Raw genomic sequence first — 21,843 nt, 5'->3', positions numbered from 1 at the left:
TCCAGGCTGGCGCAGCTATCTCAGGTTTCACTCGATTGCTAAGAGATTGCAAGTCCATGAGAGACTGGTCTTGGTGTTGAGGTGGGGAAAAAATGATATCCATCTCTGCAACACTGATCATCACATTGAGTGTTCACCTGTTATCGTGTCTATTTGTTCACATACAGTAAGTTGTCTCCTCCTGACTTTGTATGTGAGCAGCAGTTCAAAAAGGAGTCTCAGAAGAACCACGCATTGCCCTTCACCCTCGCAGATTGGTCGCTGTTGTGTGATGACTAACTTGGGGAAAGGTTAAGGAAACCAAAAAAAAAAAAAGGCATTGGCTTTTCATACAGAAATACGTTATTGGTTCTCTGCTGAAATATCGACATGGAGCTATTGACAGGCTTCTTGGCTGAGTCCAGTCATTAAGTAGGTTTTCAGCATGGCTAAAACAAGTGAACCTGACAGAATTTCTGACAGGATTTCTCAGAAATATTTGTAAAACTTATCACTAACTTTAGCTGGTTACGTTATATGAACGAACATGACTGCACTTCTGACAGGATTATCAAATTACTTGGGAAGAACTAAGTGCTTATATCTTGTCTTTAGCATTTAGCAAGCGTTTAAGCTAACCTGACAGGATATCTGACAGGATTTTCAATACTTTCTTGATCTTTACTGCTCACACTAGCTAGCTAGAAAACAGTAGATAACTAATCAGGATTTCTGAGGGAAATTTGTAAGCCGTACTAATAAATGTTCCTAATTTTCCTAACAGCTCGCTTATCTATGAGAGCAGGTCTGAAAGAATTTTTCATTTCACATTCATTATGATTAGCAGTCCATAGCTGGCTAACATGAGATAACGAATCACCAACAGTGCTAGGCATGAAGGAATTCCTGATAGAATTTAGCCAGAACTATAAATGGTCATTATTTAACTGCTAATGCTAGCTAGATGGCTAACAGGCGCTGACCTGACAGGAATTTTGAGAAGGGTTTTAGTGATATCTGACTTATTTGGCATTAATATTAATTTGTAAAATAGAAAATTCATTAAAGTATGTTGCTGTTTATAGATATATTTGTCATAACATTTTTCTTAAAAGGATTTAAAAATTGATAAAGAGTATTATCTGTTTATTGATGGTAAAAAAAAAATTTATACAGTGAACATAAAAGTGTACACACCCCGTTAAAATGATAGGTTTTTCTGATGTAAAAAAAATGAGACCATGATAAATAATTTCAAAACTTTTCCCACCTTTAATGTGACCTATAACCTGTACAATTCAATTGAAAAACAAACAAATCTGTTAGGGGAAAAACATAAAAAATAAAAAAACGTACAATAAGCTGGTTGCATAAATGTGCACACCATTAAACTAATACTTTGTTGAAGCACCTTTTGATTAAATTACAGCATTCAGTCTTTTTGGGTCGGAGTCTATCAGCCTGCCACATCTAGACTTGGCAATATTTGCCGACTTTTCCTTGCAAAAGTGCTCCATATCTGTCAGATGGCGAGGGCATTTCTTGTGCACAGCCCTCTTCAGGTCACCCCACAGATTTTTAATTGGATTTAGGTCTGGGCTCTGGCTGGGCTGTTCCAAAACTTTTTGGGGGTCATTGTCATGCTGAAAGATGAAATTCCTCTTCATCTTCAGCTTTCAAGCAGACACCTGAAGGTTTGGGGCCAACATTGACTGGTATTTAGAACTGTTCATAATTCCCTCCACCTTGACTAAAGCCCCTGTTCCAGCTGAAGAAAAACAACCCCAAAACATGATGCTGCCACCACCATGCTTCACCGTGGGTATGGGGTCCTTTTGGTGATGCACAGTGTTGTTTTTGCGCCAAACATACCTTTTGGAATTGTGGCCAAAAAGTTCAACCTTGTTTTTTTCAGATCATAACACATTTTCACACATGCTATTGGGAGACGATGTTTTTTTTTTTGCAAAATTTAGCCGGGCCTGGATGTTTTTCTTTGACCCTACCTCATAGTCCAGACATATGGAGAATATGGGAGATTGTTGTCACATGTAGTACACAACCAATACTTGCCAGAAATTCCTGCAGCTCCTTCAGTGTTGCTGGAGGCCTCTCGGCAGCCTCCCTGACCAGTTTTCGTCTCGTCTTTTCATCAATTTTGGAGGGACGTCCAGTTCTCGGTAATGTCACTGTTGTCCCATATTTTCTTCACTTCTTGATGACTGTCTTCACTGTGCTCCATGGTATATCTAATGCTGTGGAAATGTTTTTGTACCCTTCTCCTGACTGATACCTTTCAGCAATGAGATCCCGTTGATGCTTTGTAAGCTCTCTGTGAACCCTGGCTTTTGCTGGAGGATGCAACTGAGTAAATGTCTGAACTTTATTTGGGGTTAATCAGAATAATTTTAATTGATGGCAGGTGTGAACCCAAAAAGACTGAATGCTGAAATTAAATCAAAAGGTGCTTCAACAAAGTATTAGTTTAATGGTGTGCACCAGGCCTGGAATTTCGTCATTTTAGGGGCAAGGCCACTTGGCCTTTTGTGCTGTCAGTTTTTTGAGGGCACGAAGGCCAAAAGCCAGGGCACCAAGGCCATAAAATAAAACAATGATTTTAAGTTCACGTCTATAATGAATTTAATTTAAGGACTAATGACTCTTCTGAGGAAGATTGGAGTCTCAGTCGAAACTATCAAGCAGGTAAAGAAACATCTCCTACACTATTATGTCTGAAGATAAGAAAATATTGAACACATCTAAACTTATCAATCCATCACTCACTTCAAAAATTGTAAAACTTATTAAACTTATATCCTCCCATAATTTTTGTTCAATTGACACAGAATGTGCAAGAGCATTTTCAGACTGTACTACTACGCAGATTTTTGATAAATCAAAATTGAGCCTGGAGTACATCAAAATGTTTGACTGTAAATGGAACATATACTAGCATGCAGGCTACTGATTAACCCATAAGAGCCCAGACCGATTTCTCAATCAAGGAAAATTATTGAGGAAATAAAATGAACTAAATAGACGACAAAGAAAATATTTCTGACCTTTTATTTTTTAAAATAGTACTTTCATGTCTCAAGATCTGAAATATTAAATTGCAAATTTGCAGAACACTGCAACGCTATTACACTGTTAACCCCAAAGTTCATTCTATGCAAACAGTTTGAGTAAATACCACTTTTAAAGATGAGTTTTATTGCATTACTTAAACAGTATGGGTATATGAAGAGTATGTGAGACAGTCATTGGGTTACTCATTTTGGTAATTTAAACAAACTTAAACTAGCATGTTTTACCTCAGGCCACAGTGCTGCCCTGCTGTGATTGGCTCAAAACTCAAGACAAGTCTGTGTTTGTCCGTTGACGGCTACAGAGGAAGTTGCGCCATTTTCTAATATACACACAGCAATTTAAGGTCTTTGCACTTTGCATGCTCCTTGGACAATATGCCTGCATTTTTCTGTTTTTAACAGTGAGATAAAATCTCTTGCGATGGTGATCTCGTCAAGATGGCAGCAGTTACACTTCGGTTAAACAGCAAAAAGAAACATACAATACTAGTAACAAAACAATGCTAACTGCATAGATTAAAAAAGTGGCTATGAACAGACAACAGCACATATCACATATCATATTACGGCAGGAACAAGCAGTAGTAACATCCATGACCTTACGCTTAAAGCTTGACAAAGGAAAAACTTGACAGCAAGCTAATTAGCATTTGTTAGTGGCTACAGTCGGTACTCGGCACGTTAAAAGTGGGTCAACGTTGTAATGACATAACGTTACTGGACAAGCAATGCTTATTTAACGGTAACAAACTTAAGCCCTATATGTTGAAATTCCTATCTTATTCGTTCGTTAATTTATCTCACAGTCTTACCTCAGTCAACTTCTTCCCTCCTTCTGTGAAAATTCAACGTCTCAGACGCGGACACAAGTGGGCGGGGGATGCGTTTGATTAAGTCTCCTGGTTGGCTGGTGATAGATTGGTGTCATTATAGCACATCGGAGCGGTTCATGCCAGGCTCGAGTCCGATCCACCACTGATGAGTCGCCCAATAAGAATCCAGAATGTCATCAAAAGACATATTTTTTTCTCAACAGATGCAGGTAATGTTAAAGCCTATTGGCAGTCACGAGGCAGACTACAAAACCGCAAAACCGCAGGGCATCAAGGCCACTGTGGCCTTACGGCAGATATTTTTTCCAAGGGCACAAGGCCAAATTGAGAGGGCACCACGGCCTCTCAATTTGGCCGTGGCCCTCGTGAAATTCCTGCCCTGGTGTGCACACTTATGCAACCAGCTTAATTAATTATTTTTTTTATGTTCTTCCCCCTGACAGATTTATTTGTTTTTCAATTGAATTATACAGGTTATAGGTCACATTAAAGGTGGGAAAAGTTTTGAAATTATTTATCGTTTTCTCATTTTTTTTTTTTTTTACATCAGAAAAACCGATCATTTTAATGGGGCGTGTACACTTTTTATATCCACTGTATATGGCCCGGTATGAAAGTCACAGATATAAAACCTTATAGTTGAAAAGTCTTGAAATCACTTTTAACAGTTGCAACATGCTAACAAGTGCTAATCTGACAGGATTTCTGACAGGACTTTTAAAATAAAATATTTACAGTCTCTACTGTTAGCACTCTAGATACCTTAGATGAACAAACATGGCATTTCTGAGAGGATTTGAAATCATGTACAGCTAGCTAGCATCAGCTAACCTGAAAGGATTTCTGACAGGTTCATTTTCACACATTTTCATGATAATTAATTTGGATTTCTGAGGAAAAATCTTTCAGACATATTGATAAATGTTACAAATTGTTACAGCTAACACTAGCCAGGTAGCTAAGGCAGCTAAAATATGAGCTAATCTGACAGAATTTTAAGAGACTTTAATAAAATAAAAGCTTGCCTTTTTGAGTGAAATTAAAAAACTACTTTTGAGGTGCTAATAAAACATATATGACAATTTCATTCCATCATCGTCACCGAGAACAGACAGGAGATGAAAATAAAGAAATAAACATGCTTCAACGATAACAGCCGTTTGTATGAAGACAAAATGGCCGTGTCACATGTGAGTGCGTCTCAAAGCACTGGTTCAGATGCATTTTGATAAAGTGATTGCTGCTATTTTTAGCCATGTGCTCAGATGGAAAGTGTGTCCAATCTCATCTCGCTGGCTGCCTGTTTCAGTCTGGAGTGTGTGTGTGTGTGTGTGTGTGTGTGTGTGTGTGTGTGTGTGTGTACTTTTACACATAGTGCCCCGTGTTTCTCACCTCCTCCTTTCAGCTTCTGGTTTAATCAATACGCCAGCTACACTGCAGTGTTACGCAACGGCACCGAGCGAGCTGAATAGAAAACGAGATGTGTGTGTGCCGTGTTACTCTTCATGCTGTGAAGACGAACAGCAGGAATAAAAACTGTAAAAATAAAATGATGGTAAAGAGGAAAAGGAAAGGTACTGACTCAGTGCTGGCTCCTCTGACAGCTTGGCCATTTTTTAAAATCCAGTGACCTACAGGCACTTCATTCTGCTATCAGCGGAGAGGCTTAAATTGGGGGGGGGGGGTCACTGACTTACATAAATTAAAAAATATAGAAACATTTAAGGGGCGGCACGGTGGTGTAGTGGTTAGCGCTGTCGCCTCACAGCAAGAAGGTCCTGGGTTCGAGCCCCGGGGCCGGCGAGGGCCCTTCTGTGTGGAGTTTGCATGTTCTCCCCGTGTCCGCGTGGGTTTCCTCCGGGTGCTCCAGTTTCCCCCACAGTCCAAAGACATGCAGGTTAGGTTAACTGGTGACTCTAAATTGACCGTAGGTGTGAATGTGAATGGTTGTCTGTGTCTGTGTGTCAGCCCTGTGATGACCTGGCGACTTGTCCAGGGTGTACCCCGCCTTTCGCCCATAGTCAGCTGGGATAGGCTCCAGCTTGCCTGCGACCCTGTAGAAGGATAAAGCGGCTAGAGATGATGAGATGAGATGAGAAACATTTAATTTTAGGGGAAAATCTCTTAACCTCTGTTACTCTGTCTCTTTCATTCTCTCTCTCTCATTCATTTTGTGTCTGTCTCTGTCTATCTGTCTGTCTATTTGTCTATCTCTCTCTCCCTCTCTCTCTAAGGTGGGATGGCAGTTGAAGAACTTGGTAAATTCTCTACGTGAGGATCCGAGTGGTGTCGTTCTCACACTGAAAAAAAGACCCCAGAACACACTAAGCTCAGCACCGGTCCTGCTCAAGAACACCCGCTGGAAACCCCTCGCACTGCAGGTGTGTCTGTGTTTCATTTTAGTATAGTCTCCATCTTTCAGGAACTGAAGCTTTAATTTTGATTTATTCAAATAAATCTGCAGTGTGTATGGTACATACAGTGGTGCTTGAAAGTTTGTGAACCCTTTAGAATTTTCTATATTTCTGCATAAATATGACCTTAAACATCATCAGGTTTTCACACAAGTCCTAAAAGTAGATAAAGAGAACCCAGTTAAACAAATGAGACAAAAATATTAGACTTGGTCATTTATTTATTGAGGAAAATGATCCAATATTACATATCTGTGAGTGGCAAAAGTACGTGAACCTCTCGGATTAGCAGTTAATTTGAAGGTGAAATTAAAGTCAGGTGTTTTCAATCAATGGGATGACAATCAGGTGTGAGTGGGCACCCTGTTTTATTTAAAGAACAGGGATCTACCAAAGTCTGATCTTCACAACACACGTTTGTAGAAGTGTATCATGGCATGAACAAAAGAGATTTCTGAGGACCTTAGAAAAAGCGTTGTTGATGCTCATCAGGCTGGAAAAGGTTACAAAACCATCTCTAAAGAGTTTGGACTCCACCAATTCACGGTCAGACAGATTGTTTACAAATGGAGGAAATTCAAGACCATTGTTACCCTCCCCAGGAGTGGTCAACCAACAAAGATCACTCCAAGAGCAAAGCGTGTAATAGTTGGTGAGGTCACAAAGGACCCCAGGGTAACTTCTAAACAACTGAAGGCCTCTCTCACATTGGCTAATGTTAATGTTCATGAGTCCACCATCAGGAGAACACTGAACAACAATGGTGTGCATGGCAGGGTTGCAAGAAGAAAGCCACTGCTCTCCGAAAAGAACATTGCTGCTCATCTGCAGTTTGCTAAAGATCATGTGGACAAGCCAGAAGGCTATTGGAAAAATGTTTTGTGGACGGATGAGGCCAAAATAGAACTTTTTGGTTTAAATGAGAAGCGTTATGTTTGGAGAAAGAAAAACACTGCATTCCAGCATAAGAACCTTATCCCATCTGTGAAACATGGTGGTGGTAGTATCATGGTTTGGGCCCGTTTTGCTGTATTTGGGCCAGGACAGCTGTGGACATCTGTCCATGAACTAAATCTCAAGAGAAGGTGGGTCATGCAGCAAGACAACGACCCTAAGCACACAAGTTGTTCTACCAAAGAATGGTTAAAGAAGAATAAAGTGAATGTTTTGGAATGGCCAAGTCAAAGTCCTGACCTTAATCCAATCGAAATGTTGTGGAAGGACCTGAAGTGAGCAGTTCATGTGAGGAAACCCACCAACATCCCAGAGTTGAAGCTGTTCTGTATGGAGGAACGGGCTAAAATTCCTCCAAGCCGGTGTGCAGGACTGATCAACAGTTACTGCAAACGTTTAGTTGCAGTTATTGCTGCACAAGGGGGTCACACCAGATACTGAAAGCAAAGGGTCACATACTTTTGCCACTCACAGATATGTATTGGATCATTTTCCTCAATAAATAAATGACCAAGTATAATATTTTTGTCTCATTTGTTTAACTGGGTTCTCTTTATCTACTTTTAGGACTTGTGTGAAAATCTGATGTTGTTTCAGGTCATATTTATCCAGAAATATAGAAAATTCTAAAGGGTTCACAAACTTTCAAGCACCACTGTATGATTTGTATAACAATGCTTCAAAAAGTTTTTTCACAAAAAAAAATAAAAAGCAAGTTGGTGACATTACATTGTTTTGTCATGTTGTAGTGAATTTGTAGAAACAATTTAAAAATTTTGACTATAATAAATAAATAAATGAATAAATGACCAAGGATAATATTTTTGTCTCATTTGTTTAACTGGGTTCTCTTTATCTACTTTTAGGACTCTTTATCTACTTTTAGGATTTTTTTTGTGTGAAAATCTAACGATGTTTTAGGTCATATTTATGCAGAAATATAGAAAATTCTAAAGGGTTCACAAACTTTCAAGCACCACTGTAATTCTTGGAGTTGATCTGATGTTTGTGTGTGTGTGTGTGTGTGTGAGAGAGAGAGAGAGAGAGAGAGAGAGAGAGAGAGAGAGAGAGTGAGTACTGGCTTGTTGCCATGTCATCTTGCATTCTGTAGTTGCCATAGTTACACATTTCCGACAGACAGAGGCAAGAACATGTGTATTGGCACCATGAGAGTCACGACACAAAATCTTAACCCATTTTTTTTTCCTTTACGACTTCAGTCAGTTTAATGAACTAAAGCAAAGGTGTGTAAAATGAAAAGTTCCATGTCACGCAGCAATATGTATTCAAAATGATACAATTTAGAGCTATGAGATGTGATCAGATATCAATAAATAATATGGTCGCTCTGAGGGGAGGGAAGCCATGCCTCCTTCACGATGACTGACAGAGGCCACGCCCCCTTCACTGGGATTGACTGAAACGCCACTCCCCCTTCACTGGGACAGACAGATAGACCATGCCCCCTTCACTGGGCTCAAAAGATAAAGGCCACACCTCTTTCACTACAACTGACAGGCAGAGAGACCACGCCCCTGTCAAATAGATTTAGGGTTTTGTGTATTACACCAAATTTTTATCTGTTGCTATGCTTTCCATGGTTACTAGGAGAATGATTGACATGGTTGCAGGTGCTGTGCTCTGATTTCATCTTTTACAGTGCCAGATTTAGTAAAAAGCCTGTTTGGCCTTGTAATCTCTCTCTCTCTCTCTCTGTGTATGCTCGTGCTCCCCCCACCCCCAGTGTGCTGTCCTTGATGATCCTTGTTGGAGCTTGTGCTTGCGCTGGTGATAATGTGTTATATATTGATTCCTCACAGGAGGACACACACACGCATCTATTTATACATTTAAAATATTGTTTGGTTTTTTCCTTCTCATTTGACTTTAGCCATTTCAACCGTGCTGTTATGTTTGAGATTTTTAGCTTTGCTGAGTTTTAGCAAATTTACTATGATTTAATTACCATATTTATTCGCATGTGGTACACACTGAGCTTTTTGTAATTCCAAATAAAGGATTAGATTTTTTCACAGCTCCAGAGATGAGACATAGTCAGTTGCATGAAGACTGTAAATATCAATGAATATTCAAAGATAGTTATTCTTAGTTATTTAGAAAAAAATAAACAACCAAAAAAACAAGCTCAGGATTGCCATCAAAAAGCCAAATATGTAATGTGGAAAGTGAAAAGGGTCAGATTGTGGGAAAGTGGTGCAGAATGTGGGTGCCAACGGGGGTCAGAACCTAATTGATGAGATTTCTCTCTCTCTCTCTCTCTGTGTGTGTATGTGTGTGTGTTGGTTCTCCAGCCCCTCTCCACCAGTCCATGTAGTGAGTCTACCACGCCTCCCAGCACTTTGGGAATCTCACCTGGTTTGGACACACCCTCAGGACATGATGTGTTTATACTGTCCCCGGCATATGGACACAGGTACACACACACATACCTCCTCAGTAATTAAGGTACAGGCTGAAGGGATTCAGGAACCTCCAACAGTGGTGTTTACCATTCATATCCTGTATATATATGAATCCGTATAACAGATCTCGATCTCTCTCTCTTTCTTTAGGGATGATGAATTGGACCGGGTTGGTTTTGGTGTTTTTGGCTCTGAAGGGTTCTTCATGGATCAGGAGGCTTTGGTGGGACCTCACTTCCCCCTGCTGGATGACGAAATGGGCAGAAACGCTGGACTACGACGCCGAGACCGAACTCCAACGCGGGGTCCGTGTACACACACACACTTTCTGTACACCCATTTCCAAAAAAGGTCTTTGTATTTTCGACCATTTTAGGGTAATAATGTATTTTCAAAGAGACACACACTCAGACTTGCACACACTTTTTTCCAGGTGACCCCCGGCAGGTGTCTCATGCATCCGAGTGGCTCGCTGAGCCTCAGGAGTCTGGAGTTTACAAGCGAGGAAGCAGAGGTATTCCATTTACTTCACGCTTACATTGACTTGTGACATCACTTCCAAATAGTCGAGCATTGAAATCACCTTTATATCAGTTCTTAAAGAAAAAGTTCAGCCAGAAACTAGATTGCATTTCATCTGCAGAAACTGCTGGAGTGTGCTTGCTCAAATGAAGCCACATTCTCTGCTTCTCTCTCTCTCTGTGTGTCTCTCTCTTTCTCTACATCTCTCTCTCACCCAGTCACTATCCCCACCAATACACAGTGTCATGTTTTAAAAGAAGGATTTGTAAAATTGTAAAATTTGTTCAATCCTTGTTTTAAATGGCTTTGGTTAACAGCTCTCACTCCTTCTCTGGCTCAAAGTCTCTTTCACATCATTTTGAAGGGAGATTTCACTGCACTTCGCGCAGTGAAATCTCCTCTCCACCCTTTTGTATGTTTTTCAATTTAATTCAGAGGTTTTACAGGGTTTAAAACATGGATTTTGGCTGTAAAATCGCAGTTTTAATTTTTTTTCTGTTGCTCCCACTCTAACGTCTAGAGTGGAGGAGCTCCTTATAACATCATCACTCCAAAGTTCTACCCATTCATTTCCAATGCCATGGAATTTTGCCGAAAAACATGAATACCGAACGAACGACAAGGGGTAGTGCAACCATTTTAACAAGCACACCATTCCAGATTGGGCCCTACGTTTCAGCGTTGGAACGGTGTCTCTATCTTGAAAGCCCTAGGAGCAGTAGTGGATCCAAAAAACGGGTGAAATGGAATAATAATAACTAGACTGCATTTCCGCAGAGAAAATGCAGTGTGCTTGCTGAGCTGTAGCAGAACAGCTATCATGCTAAAAGCTAGCATGCCAACATGCTAATGCTAACAGTTAGCATACTAACAGCTAGCATACTAACAGCTAGCATATTAACATGTTAACAGCTAGCATGCTAATGCGCTAACAGCTAGCATGCTAACGCACTAACAGCTAGTATGCTAATGCGCTAACAGCTAGCATGCTAACGCGCTAACAGCTAGCATGCTAACGCGCTAACAGCTAGCATGCTAACGCGCTAACAGTTAGCATGCTAACGCGCTAACAGCTAGCATGCTAATGTGCTAACAGCTAGCATGCTAACATGCTAACAGTTAGCATGCTAACACGCTAACAGGTAGCATACTAACATGCTAACAGCTAGCATACTAGAGTGGAGGAGCTCCTTATGACATCACTCCAAAGTTCTACCCATTCATTTCAATGGCATGGAATTTTGCCAAAAAACGGGAATACTGAACGAACGACAAGGGGTAGTGCAACCATTTTAACAAGCACGTCATTCCAGATCGGGCCCTACGTTTCAGCGTTGGAACGGTGTCTCTATCTTGAAAGCCCTAGGAGCAGTAGTGGATCCAAAAAACGGGTGAAATGGAATAATAATAACTAGACTGCATTTCCGCAGAGAAAATGCAAAGTGTGCTTGCTGAGCTGTAGCAGAACAGCTATCATGCTAAAAGCTAGGATGCCAACATCTAATGCTAACAGTTAGCATACTAACATGCTAACAGTTAGCATACTAACAGCTAGCATACTAACAGCTAGCATATTAACATGTTAACAGCTAGCATGCTAACGCGCTAACAGCTAGCATGCTAACGCGCTAACAGCTAGCATGCTAACGTGCTAACAGTTAGCATGCTAACACGCTAACAGCTAGCATACTAACATGCTAACAGCTAGCATACTAGAGTGGAGGAGCTCCTTATGACATCACTCCAAAGTTCTACCCATTCATTTCAATGGCATGGAATTTTGCCAAAAAACGGGAATACTGAACGGACGACAAGGGGTAGTGCAACCATTTTAACAAGCACGTCATTCCAGATCGGGCCCTACGTTTCAGCGTTGGAATGGTGTCTCTATCTTGAAAGCCCTAGGAGGAGTAGTGGATCCAAAAAACGGGTGAAACGGAATAATAATAAAAATAAAACTTAAGAAGAACAATAGTGTGCTTTTGCAAGCACACTAATTAGTGAAAAGTATGAAGTTACTTGAGTTTTGATGTTCCGACTGTAATTATGAGCCGAATGGTGCTGAAATTGTGCTTCCGTGAAATTATTTTTAAAAGAAACCATACATTTTGATTTATATTTAAGAATATATTCATAATATCAATGATTCATTTGGTTATGATTGTGAACATATTGCTATGCATTTCACATGACAATTTTAGAAGGAAATGTATTCACAGTCATAACCAAATGCATTATTTATTCTTAAATATATTGCTTTTCCATAAGGGAAGCTCACTGCTACCAGTTTAGCATTGTGCGCAGTGCTAATCCGGCGGATATGACTAAACCTTATGAGCAATATCAGCCTCATATAAAGCTCATATTCCTCAAGCTTTCGGGAATTACTCTTTTGTAGTTCTTGACTATTTATAAACGTTAATGATTTATTATACAAAAGGCAAACCAAAGAATTGCACACTAATATGAAGAAAAGACTCCTAAAAAAGATCTGAAATCATAATGAGTCATAAATACAGGTAGGTTGTCTCAGTAGAGCCGTTTACAGGAATCAGTATTTTAGTATTTTATTGGAATAAGGCTGCTGATAATATCAGCGTGTTTTTTTTTTCTGTAAATGGGAAAACCGTGAGCGTGTTCTTTGTTTTGTTTTGATGACTCTTCCTGTTGTGTTGAGCTGCGTGGAAACAGGCGTCTAAAAACAGCATATCAAGATCGAGTGGGAGTCGAAAACAGATCTAAACATAGCAGCCAGAAACCCACAATGTGGAAAACCACGCATAACACACACACGCACATACGTGCACACCCTACAGAATCTTGATCTCTAACTTCAGTGTTGTTGAATTCTCAGTTCTGATTGGTCAGAAGGTGTTGATTAATTTTCTGTAACAGCAGCTCTGACAGTCGCTCAGCTGCAAATCCCAGGCTTATCTGAATGAACGTCCTCGCTCTACAATACGTACACTGTTGTTTCTATAGTAACGGATAAATCACAGAGACTTGTCCAGTAGGTGCTCCATTAATTATAAACAGATGTGTAAAATGTGTAATCGTTGATACTGTGCTTTTTTTTTTGATAAGGAGGAATGTGTTTGTTTCACATTTATGTAAGGAGTCTCCAGTTTCAGAGGTAAACCTGTAACGTTTTCAGACATCTTCAGAACTTGTGCATCATCAGTTTATGCATTTTTTTTTTCCCGGAAACATGACAAACCAACAAATTACCTTCAGGACAGAGACAGAGAATAAAAGAGGGTCTAGTAGGAAGTAACTGGAAGTAGGAAGGATGGAGATACTATCCACTCAGAAATTTATTTAAAAATAAAGGCTCTGCGTATCTCCTTTAAGGAACATATCCAGTCTTGTATGATAAGTGTGTAAAGATGACAACCTAATGAATGAACACATATTTTTGAACGAATCACCAAATTGAATGAACAAACCAAGACTGAACTGATCAGTGATTCTGGTTCGCCCCATTCTGGCCAATCGCAGAACTTGCCAAAAACTGAAGACTGATCGGCTCACTGATATGTCACTCACACAACTGCAAATGAATGTAGGAGCCTGGAGCAAGAGGAGGAGATTTAGACGACCCAGACATGGATACAGCAATATAGTCTATCTGTATATCCAGAAGTGCTATTCAAGAACAAATGAACCAGTGACCTGCGTTTTTTTACGAGCATGTGTTTGGCATTTCAGTGAACAAACCAGCTCTTAAAGATGTAGCCTACTAAATGGACCAGCAAGCACAGTAGAAACATAGTATGCTATTCACAGAACTGTCGAAAATAATTTTCTGTAACGTTTGCAGCAGCCATGTAATGAAAGCAGTTCAGATGATTTCACAAAACAGCATACACCAGAGGGGAACTGTCAGGGCCTTCTAGGCGTTTAGAGAAAGCCCAAACATATTAGCATTTCAAATGTTACATTTAATTTCTTTCATTCTTTCTTAATTTCATTATAATTATTCTCTTCTAATTCTAATTTAGCCTCATTTTCTATCAAATTTGCTTCAGAAATGAAAGGGTTACTGTCCTGAAAATGTTAAAATCGAGTTCTGGAATGAGATTTTGTTTGTTGTCTCTAGGCTGAGAAGAGTTTAGAGCTGCTCACTCATTGGTTAGGACTTCACTGTCGGGACAGAAGGCCATGGCAGTGTATGTTTATGTAGGAAGTGACAGATGAATTAACCAATCAGATTTTTGTAGTGGGCAGGACCAAAAATTTATCGCCCTTGGCCTTCTGGAAGGCCAACGCGAGCTTAACCGCGAGTTCGAGCTGTCAGCGCAGCAGTGAAGTCACCTTCCAGCTGGTGTAGCATTCATTAGTAGTGTTAGCGAATGCTAATAAAACAGTCAAACCACTGCTATCAAGGGCAAGTAGCACAGGCTGCATGCTCGCCATAGTATTTTTCACTCAGACTTCAGTATTAATTTCCCTGTGTAATTTACTTAGTTACTTTTAAAATCAACATCAACAACTGCACACAACGGAGCGACCTGGCCTCATTTTCTATCAAATTTGCTTCAGAAATGAAAGGGTCACTGGAACGAGAATTGTTTTGTTTGTTTTCTCTAGGCTGAGAAGAGTTTAGACCTTCAAGACAGAGACAGAGAATAAAAGAGGGTCTAGTAGGAAGTAACTCCATTAAATATCACTGTAAACAGATAAAAAGTTGAAAAGTCTTGTGATTTTTCTCTTCTTGGAGACTCGGACTCCTCCCTCGTACGCTTCCTGAGCGACGACAGGATGCTCGTCTTACAGGAAGAGGCAGAGTTTTCCCAGCGTGACACTACCCGGCGGACCAGGAAGAAGAGCCGCAATCCCAGCAGCCCAAGTTTTCCCATCAGCCCCTCCCTGCTGGCCCCGCCCGTCCGGCTGGACTCAGGACCCCCGGATGGGCTGCCCTTCTCTCTGCCCGATACCAGCACGATGCCACATTACCATGTGAGTCTCTGCACTGATATAAAGATATTAGCAAATAAAATTGCTTTCTTTTTAACCTTTTTTTTTTTTACAAAGCATTTGCAGATCTTTTATATATTTTTCTTAAAAGTTATACATTTTTACTTCTTTTTTTTTTTTTTGGTGAAAACCACCACCTTAGTGCTGGAATAGTTATTTTCTGACCTGGGTGTTTTCCAGGATTTCATCAAACCTATTTCGGCTTTCTGTTTACAGAATGCATTAACAGATATGTTTAAGCTTGCACACACCAAACCCCTCCACCATCCCACACACACACACACACACACACACAGACACAGAGTTTGGTGGTAGAACACACTTTCAGTTTACTGCTGGGAACAGGAAATCTGTCTGATCATTTTTCTCGGTTTCTGTCATTCTTGTCTCTCAGAGAGCCACAGACACACTGCGAGCCGACACTGACAGGTGAGTCAACGTCTCTACACTGTTTAAAACCTATTATTTATTTTAATTACCTTTAGAATGAACACATCCGGAAATTCAGAACCAAGTCGTGCAAATGTTATTGAATCAGATCTGAATGTAGTAAATTAAGGATACAGATCCTGGACATCGGACTGAGAGGATGTAGATCAAAACGAGTTGTGCTTTGAACGATGCTTTCAGACAAATAGTTGTTGTTTTGGGGGTTTTTCACGAGCTTTTTTATACATTCTTCGAAGAATGCAATAAAATGATAACATTTAATTGCTTCATCATTTCAGCAAAGCACATGATAACTGTGGTATTGTAACTTGGTTTTCACAGGAAACAAATAGTGGTTTGTTTTTTGTTCGTTTTTACCAAATAAGAGAAAAGAGTGTTTCCCAAAAATCAATCACACATCAATCTCTCGAGCCAGTTTTAAGATAAATCCATAATCCAATAGTCAGGGATTAAAAACAACAAACATTTAAACTGGAACGATGAAAAACTGTGGAGTTAAAGGAAACACGACAAACATCTGTGCATCTGGTCACAGTAGGAATAAGAATGTAGTGATGATTATAATTAAACTATTTTTGTAATGTTCTTCTCAAAGGAACTCTGCAAATCCCGCCCCTTTTCATACATCGGTAATTGCCGCACGTGTCACGGGCATGTTTGAACCCTCGAAGCGCTCGTCCAGGTTTCTGAAGGCTTTGGGAGAATGTTTCAAGTCAGTGTTTATCGAGAATAAAAAGCTATGACCATATCAGGAAAGTGGGAGACGAAAAGGATCAGCTGAGGATAGAGAGTATGGGAAACCATAGTGGGCAAAACAGGTTGAACTTAATTTAAAAAAAAATTACAAAAAACAACCCTGTTAATAAAAATAAAGGCATCAGTTCAGAGTATATAAGTTTGTGTGTGTACTGTTGCTGACTACAAACCGTGCAGTCAGACAGCAGATATGAGACACACTGTACGCATGCACACACATCCTGTGCATTATAAATCTATGTGCTTTGTGGTGTGTAAAGTGTGACTGAGGGCAGAGAAAGGTAACAGCTATGATGCTCACACTGGGGTGAACTCCAGCGAGAGAAAAAGCAAAACGGAAAGACAGAGTTGTTGCATAGTGAGCGACTTAAAACACAGACACACACACGCACTTGTTTGTTAAAGGGCGGGGGGAAAAGCTGCCTGGAGGTGTGGGTGTTTTAGATCGGAGTGAAAAAGACATCTGTAAGAGGAACTTTACGACAGATCACATTTTTTTTTTCTGCTGCTTGCTCATGCTGAAGGAGCTGAGCCAGAGATGAATGGAATACAAATCTACTGCTCGCAGCAAAATATCCGACTGCAAAGATACATCATAACTTTGCTAACCTTCTTCAAATTAGCATGAGAAATGACTCGTTAGATGAGAAATCAGTCTGAAGCCATGTCAAATAAAGTAAAATAAAATAAAACAGCTGTCAAGCAAATAAACCATTTAGTCTAGTCTTTCACTGAAGCCAACTGAATATCAAAAAGACATAACTTAAATAACACATTTAAATGTAAAAAGTTTATGGTGGCGGCACGGTGGTGTAGTGGTTAGCGCTGTCGCCTCACAGCAAGAAGGTCCGGGTTCGAGCCCCGTGGCCGGCGAGGGCCTTTCTGTGCGGAGTTTGCATGTTCTCCCCGTGTCCGCGTGGGTTTCCTCCGGGTGCTCCGTTTTCCCCCACAGTCCAAAGACATGCAGGTTAGGTTAACTGGTGACTCTAAATTGACCATAGGTGTGAATGTGAGTGTGAATGGTTGTGTGTCTCTGTGTGTCGCCCTGCGATGACCTGGCGACTTGTCCAGGGTGTACCCCGCCTTTCACCCGTAGTCAGCTGGGATAGGATCCAGCTTGCCTGCGACCCTGTAGAACAGGATAAAGCAGCTAGAGATAATGAGATGAGAAGTTTATGGTGTACCTGAATTCTTTACCTGATGATTTCACCAAGCACATGAACGTTTCTTCCACCAGAAAGTTGTACCCCTTAAAGAAGATACGCAGAGCCATGGCCTCACTTTTTGTTTATAAATGCCTTGAGACCTCAAGAATTGCACAGGAGTAGTTTTAAGCATTAACAATAAATCTAATATAGTAATTTTTACGATTAAAGTGATTCATATCGGTAGCAGTCTGAGTGAATGACCTTGACATCTGTGACGTCACAGCGGGAAGGCTATTGGTCTCATCACCATTTCCGCTATACTGAAACAGAGCTAACTGCAACTCCAATCCTCCATTTTGAGCTAATTTATCGCCATGCCACGTAGATGTGTTGCTGGCGGGTGCAATGCATTATGTTGCATTCATGGTCCAAGAATGTTCAAACTGCAAAGTTTTGGACGCGCTTTGCGAGAAGTTCACGGATTGGGCGCCTACGAAGTGGTCTCTCCTCAACTCTGCCAATTTTACTGAGGACTCGTACGAGACCTCTGATCTGTTGAGGAGCGTTGGCTATAAGCCCGTATTGAAAGAGGATGCAATACCAACAATTAAAGGAAAAGAAAACTACAAGAAAAGGAAAGTAAGTTCAGTTGCACCAGTTCTCCCGAAGTGTGAGCCGAGCAGTAATGGTGGAGTACTCAGTATGGAGAAAATGGAGAATGAGTGGACCAGTCGTCAGATTTCTCCGCTGGATATGCTTTTTTTTCCCATTGGATATGCTTGCCTCTGCAGCAATATCTCGCCCTTACGTGGAAGAAGCAAATAAATGAAGAACTGAAAGTCAGATTGTTTCAAAATAATTGGCCACAAGATCAGCCTTCAAGAAGCGAGAACACAGACGGGTAATCTCCAACTCTCATTTGGTTACATAACAACAACAACAACAACAACATGTAACTTGTATTGTGTGTTTAAGTTAGCGGTATAAGATTATTTAATTTGCTTCAGAATGTGATTGTCTCAGTTCATCTGATTATTTAATGAGCCTTTTACATTTTATCAGTGAAAATGCATGTATGTACATGTATGTTGCATAAGTTATAACACCTATCCTGTTTTAATGAGGGTCACATGAGACTGTCAGTTCAATTCCATCCAGTTCTCTAGACAGCTTTGTTCTCTAGCTTTATTTTGTAAGCTGGGGGTCTCCGTGGCCGACGTGTTACTATCGGATTCACTTTCCGATGGTTCGAACTGATATGGTTCTACGTGTATAGCAGTAGCATGTACACACACTCCAATTTCAGGACTATCACAGTCAGATGTACAACCCCGATTCCAAAAATGTTGGGACAAAGTACAAATTGTAAATAAAAACAGAATGCAATGATGTGGAAGTTTCAAAAATCCATATTTTATTCAGAATAGAACATAGATGACATATCAAATGTTTAAACTGAGAAAATGTATCATTTAAAGAGAAAAATTAGGTGATTTTAAATTTCATGACGACAACACATCTCAAAAAAGTTGGGACAAGGCCATGTTTACCACTGTGAGACATCCCCTTTTCTCTTTACAACAGTCTGTAAACGTCTGGGGACTGAGGAGACAAGTTGCTCAAGTTTAGGGATAGGAATGTTAACCCATTCTTGTCTAATGTAGGATTCTAGTTGCTCAACTGTCTTAGGTCGTTTTTGTCGTATCTTCCGTTTTATGATGCGCCAAATGTTTTCTATGGGTGAAAGATCTGGACTGCAGGCTGGCCAGTTCAGTACCCGGACCCTTCTTCTTGCATTGATGCAGTATGTGGTTTGGCATTGTCATGTTGGAAAATGCAAGGTCTTCCCTGAAAGAGACGTCATCTGGATGGGAGCATATGTTGCTCTAGAACCTGGATATACCTTTCAGCATTGATGGTGTCTTTCCAGATGTGTAAGCTGCCCATGCCACACGCACTAATGCAACCCCATACCATCAGAGATGCAGGCTTCTGAACCGAGCGCTGATAACAACTTGAGTCGTCCTTCTCCTCTTTAGTCCGAATGACACGGCGTCCCTGATTTCCATAAAGAACTTCACATTTTGATTCGTCTGACCACAGAACAGTTTTCCACTTTGCCACAGTCCATTTTAAATGAGCCTTGGCCCAGAGAAGACGTCTGCGCCTCTGGATCATGTTTAGATACGGCTTCTTCTTTGAACTATAGAGATTTAGCTGGCAACGGCGGATGGCACGGTGAATTGTGTTCACAGATAATGTTCTCTGGAAATATTCCTGAGCCCATTTTGTGATTTCCAATACAGAAGCATGCCTGTATGTGATGCAGTGCCGTCTAAGGGCCCGAAGATCACGGGCACCCAGTATGGTTTTCCGGCCTTGACCCTTACGCACAGAGATTCTTCCAGATTCTCTGAATCTTTTGATTATATTATGCACTGTAGATGATGATATGTTCAAACTCTTTGCAATTTTACACTGTCGAATTCCTTTCTGATATTGCTCCACTATTTGTCGGCGCAGAATTAGGGGGATTGGTGATCCTCTCCCCATCTTTACTTCTGAGAGCCGCTGCCACTCCAAGATGCTCTTTTTATACCCAGTCATGTTAATGACCTATTGCCAATTGACCTAATGAGTTGCAATTTGCTCCTCCAGCTGTTCCTTTTTTGTACCTTTAACTTTTCCAGCCTCTTATTGCCCCTGTCCCAACTTTTTTTGAGATGTGTTGCTGTCATGAAATTTCAAATGAGCCAATATTTGGCATGAAATTTCAAAAGGTCTCACTTTCGACATTTGATATGTTGTCTATGTTCTATTGTGAATACAATATCAGTTTTTGAGATTTTGTAAATTACTGCATTCCGTTTTTATTTACAATTTGTACTTTTTCCCAACTTTTTTGGAATTGGGGTTGTATTACTATCTGAGGAATCCGAAGAATCTCCAATAAATCTGAACGAAGAGGCCATTGCAACCACTCTCACCTGCCGAGTCTGACTTTGGTTCATCGCACCGGTTCCCGCTGTGACGTCCCGCACTCAGAGCTGGCTGGCTCAGCGGGGCAGCTCGAATGTCAACTTTGCGGTTGATTTTAACTCTTTAAAATATATATTTTTATTCCCAATTATGCACCATACAAGAGTCAAGGATGGAGATACTATCCACTCAGAAATGTATTTAAAAATAAAGGTTCTGTGTATCTCCTTTAAAAAGCTCGAGAAGAACCCCAGGTTCCACAAGGCCTTCCAACAGCTTGGTGAGGACTGGAGCGTCAAGGCCGATGTGCTCAAGGAGGTGGAAAAGTTCACCTGTCTGATGTATTGACAGAGTCGAGAGTCCTCGGTAGACATAGCTCATGTCAAGCTGCTTTGCAAAATGGTAGGCGAAGACGAGAAACTTACCTCCAAGTCCAAGGTTGACCTAGATCGCCAACCACCCTGTTATGCTGCTCTAAAGCCACATGTTCAGCGTGTGAATCATCATGTTGCCTTATACAAGCAGGCACACCAAGCTATCGTCAAGAAACCAAAACCTTATGAAGAAGGTCAGGAATGGATGAGAACTGATGACAGTACTTTAGAGCCGATTTGGTCTTCTGGCCCTGTATTACCAACTGCTTTAGTTGATATTCTCAAGACTACTGTTGATAAAGAGGACAACGATGAGGAAGGAGAAGAAGATGAGGAATACTCATTCGATAGTGATGACTAGAGAACCGTCGACAGAGAACTGTTGGATATTTGATGTCATGCCTCTGATTTCGATACACGTCCTTGCATGTTAAGATTGCATAAACGAACTACAAAACTATCTCCATAATATTTCTTGTCCTTTATTTTGGGGAGGTAGATATAATTTTGATGTTTTGTGCAGTATGGATTGAGATATTTTCAGAAAATGATTTTTTCATAATGGTGGCTCATTGATTTGTATTTTCTTATACACATCCTAGCATGTCAGGAATACATCAGACAACTTCAAAAATAGCATTTCTGTGTTTTATGACCGTTGTTTTGAGGAGGTAGAAGTATCTGTTTTGATGTTTTCTGCAGTATGGATTGAGATATTTAAAAGTAGACGTTTTTCCGTAATGGTAGTCCTGATTTGCATGTTTGTTCGGAACAGGTACATGCGGTCAGCTAAGAAACAGCATGAACATTTTCTTTGACCCTGAAAACATAGGTTTAGATGCCATCTTGGAGCATGTTTTGGCATATTTGACTGAGTTGGAGCAAAAATTGTATCGTGGCAGCTCGTTTGGATAAATTAGCATTTAAAAAAAGTCACGTGGGACA

General features: G+C 40.5%; 1 protein-coding gene across 1 annotated transcript in view; it reads left to right on the top strand.

Moving 5' to 3' along the window:
* si:ch211-26b3.4 (connector enhancer of kinase suppressor of ras 2) overlaps positions 1-21,843 on the top strand; it is a 78,492-nt gene that overhangs the window by 43,244 nt on the left and 13,405 nt on the right. Inside the window, exons 9-14 of the mRNA XM_060912927.1 lie at positions 6,136-6,282; positions 9,582-9,703; positions 9,843-9,997; positions 10,126-10,206; positions 14,935-15,173; positions 15,586-15,620. Of these exons, the coding sequence (XP_060768910.1) occupies positions 6,136-6,282; positions 9,582-9,703; positions 9,843-9,997; positions 10,126-10,206; positions 14,935-15,173; positions 15,586-15,620 (779 nt within the window). The remainder of the gene's footprint in view (positions 1-6,135; positions 6,283-9,581; positions 9,704-9,842; positions 9,998-10,125; positions 10,207-14,934; positions 15,174-15,585; positions 15,621-21,843) is intronic.

Source organism: Neoarius graeffei, chromosome 28 (genome assembly GCF_027579695.1).
Source record: "Neoarius graeffei isolate fNeoGra1 chromosome 28, fNeoGra1.pri, whole genome shotgun sequence".
Lineage (NCBI taxonomy): Eukaryota > Metazoa > Chordata > Actinopteri > Siluriformes > Ariidae > Neoarius > Neoarius graeffei.
The sequence above is the reverse complement of the archived record's forward strand: the minus strand, read 5'-3'. Positions and strand labels throughout refer to the sequence as shown.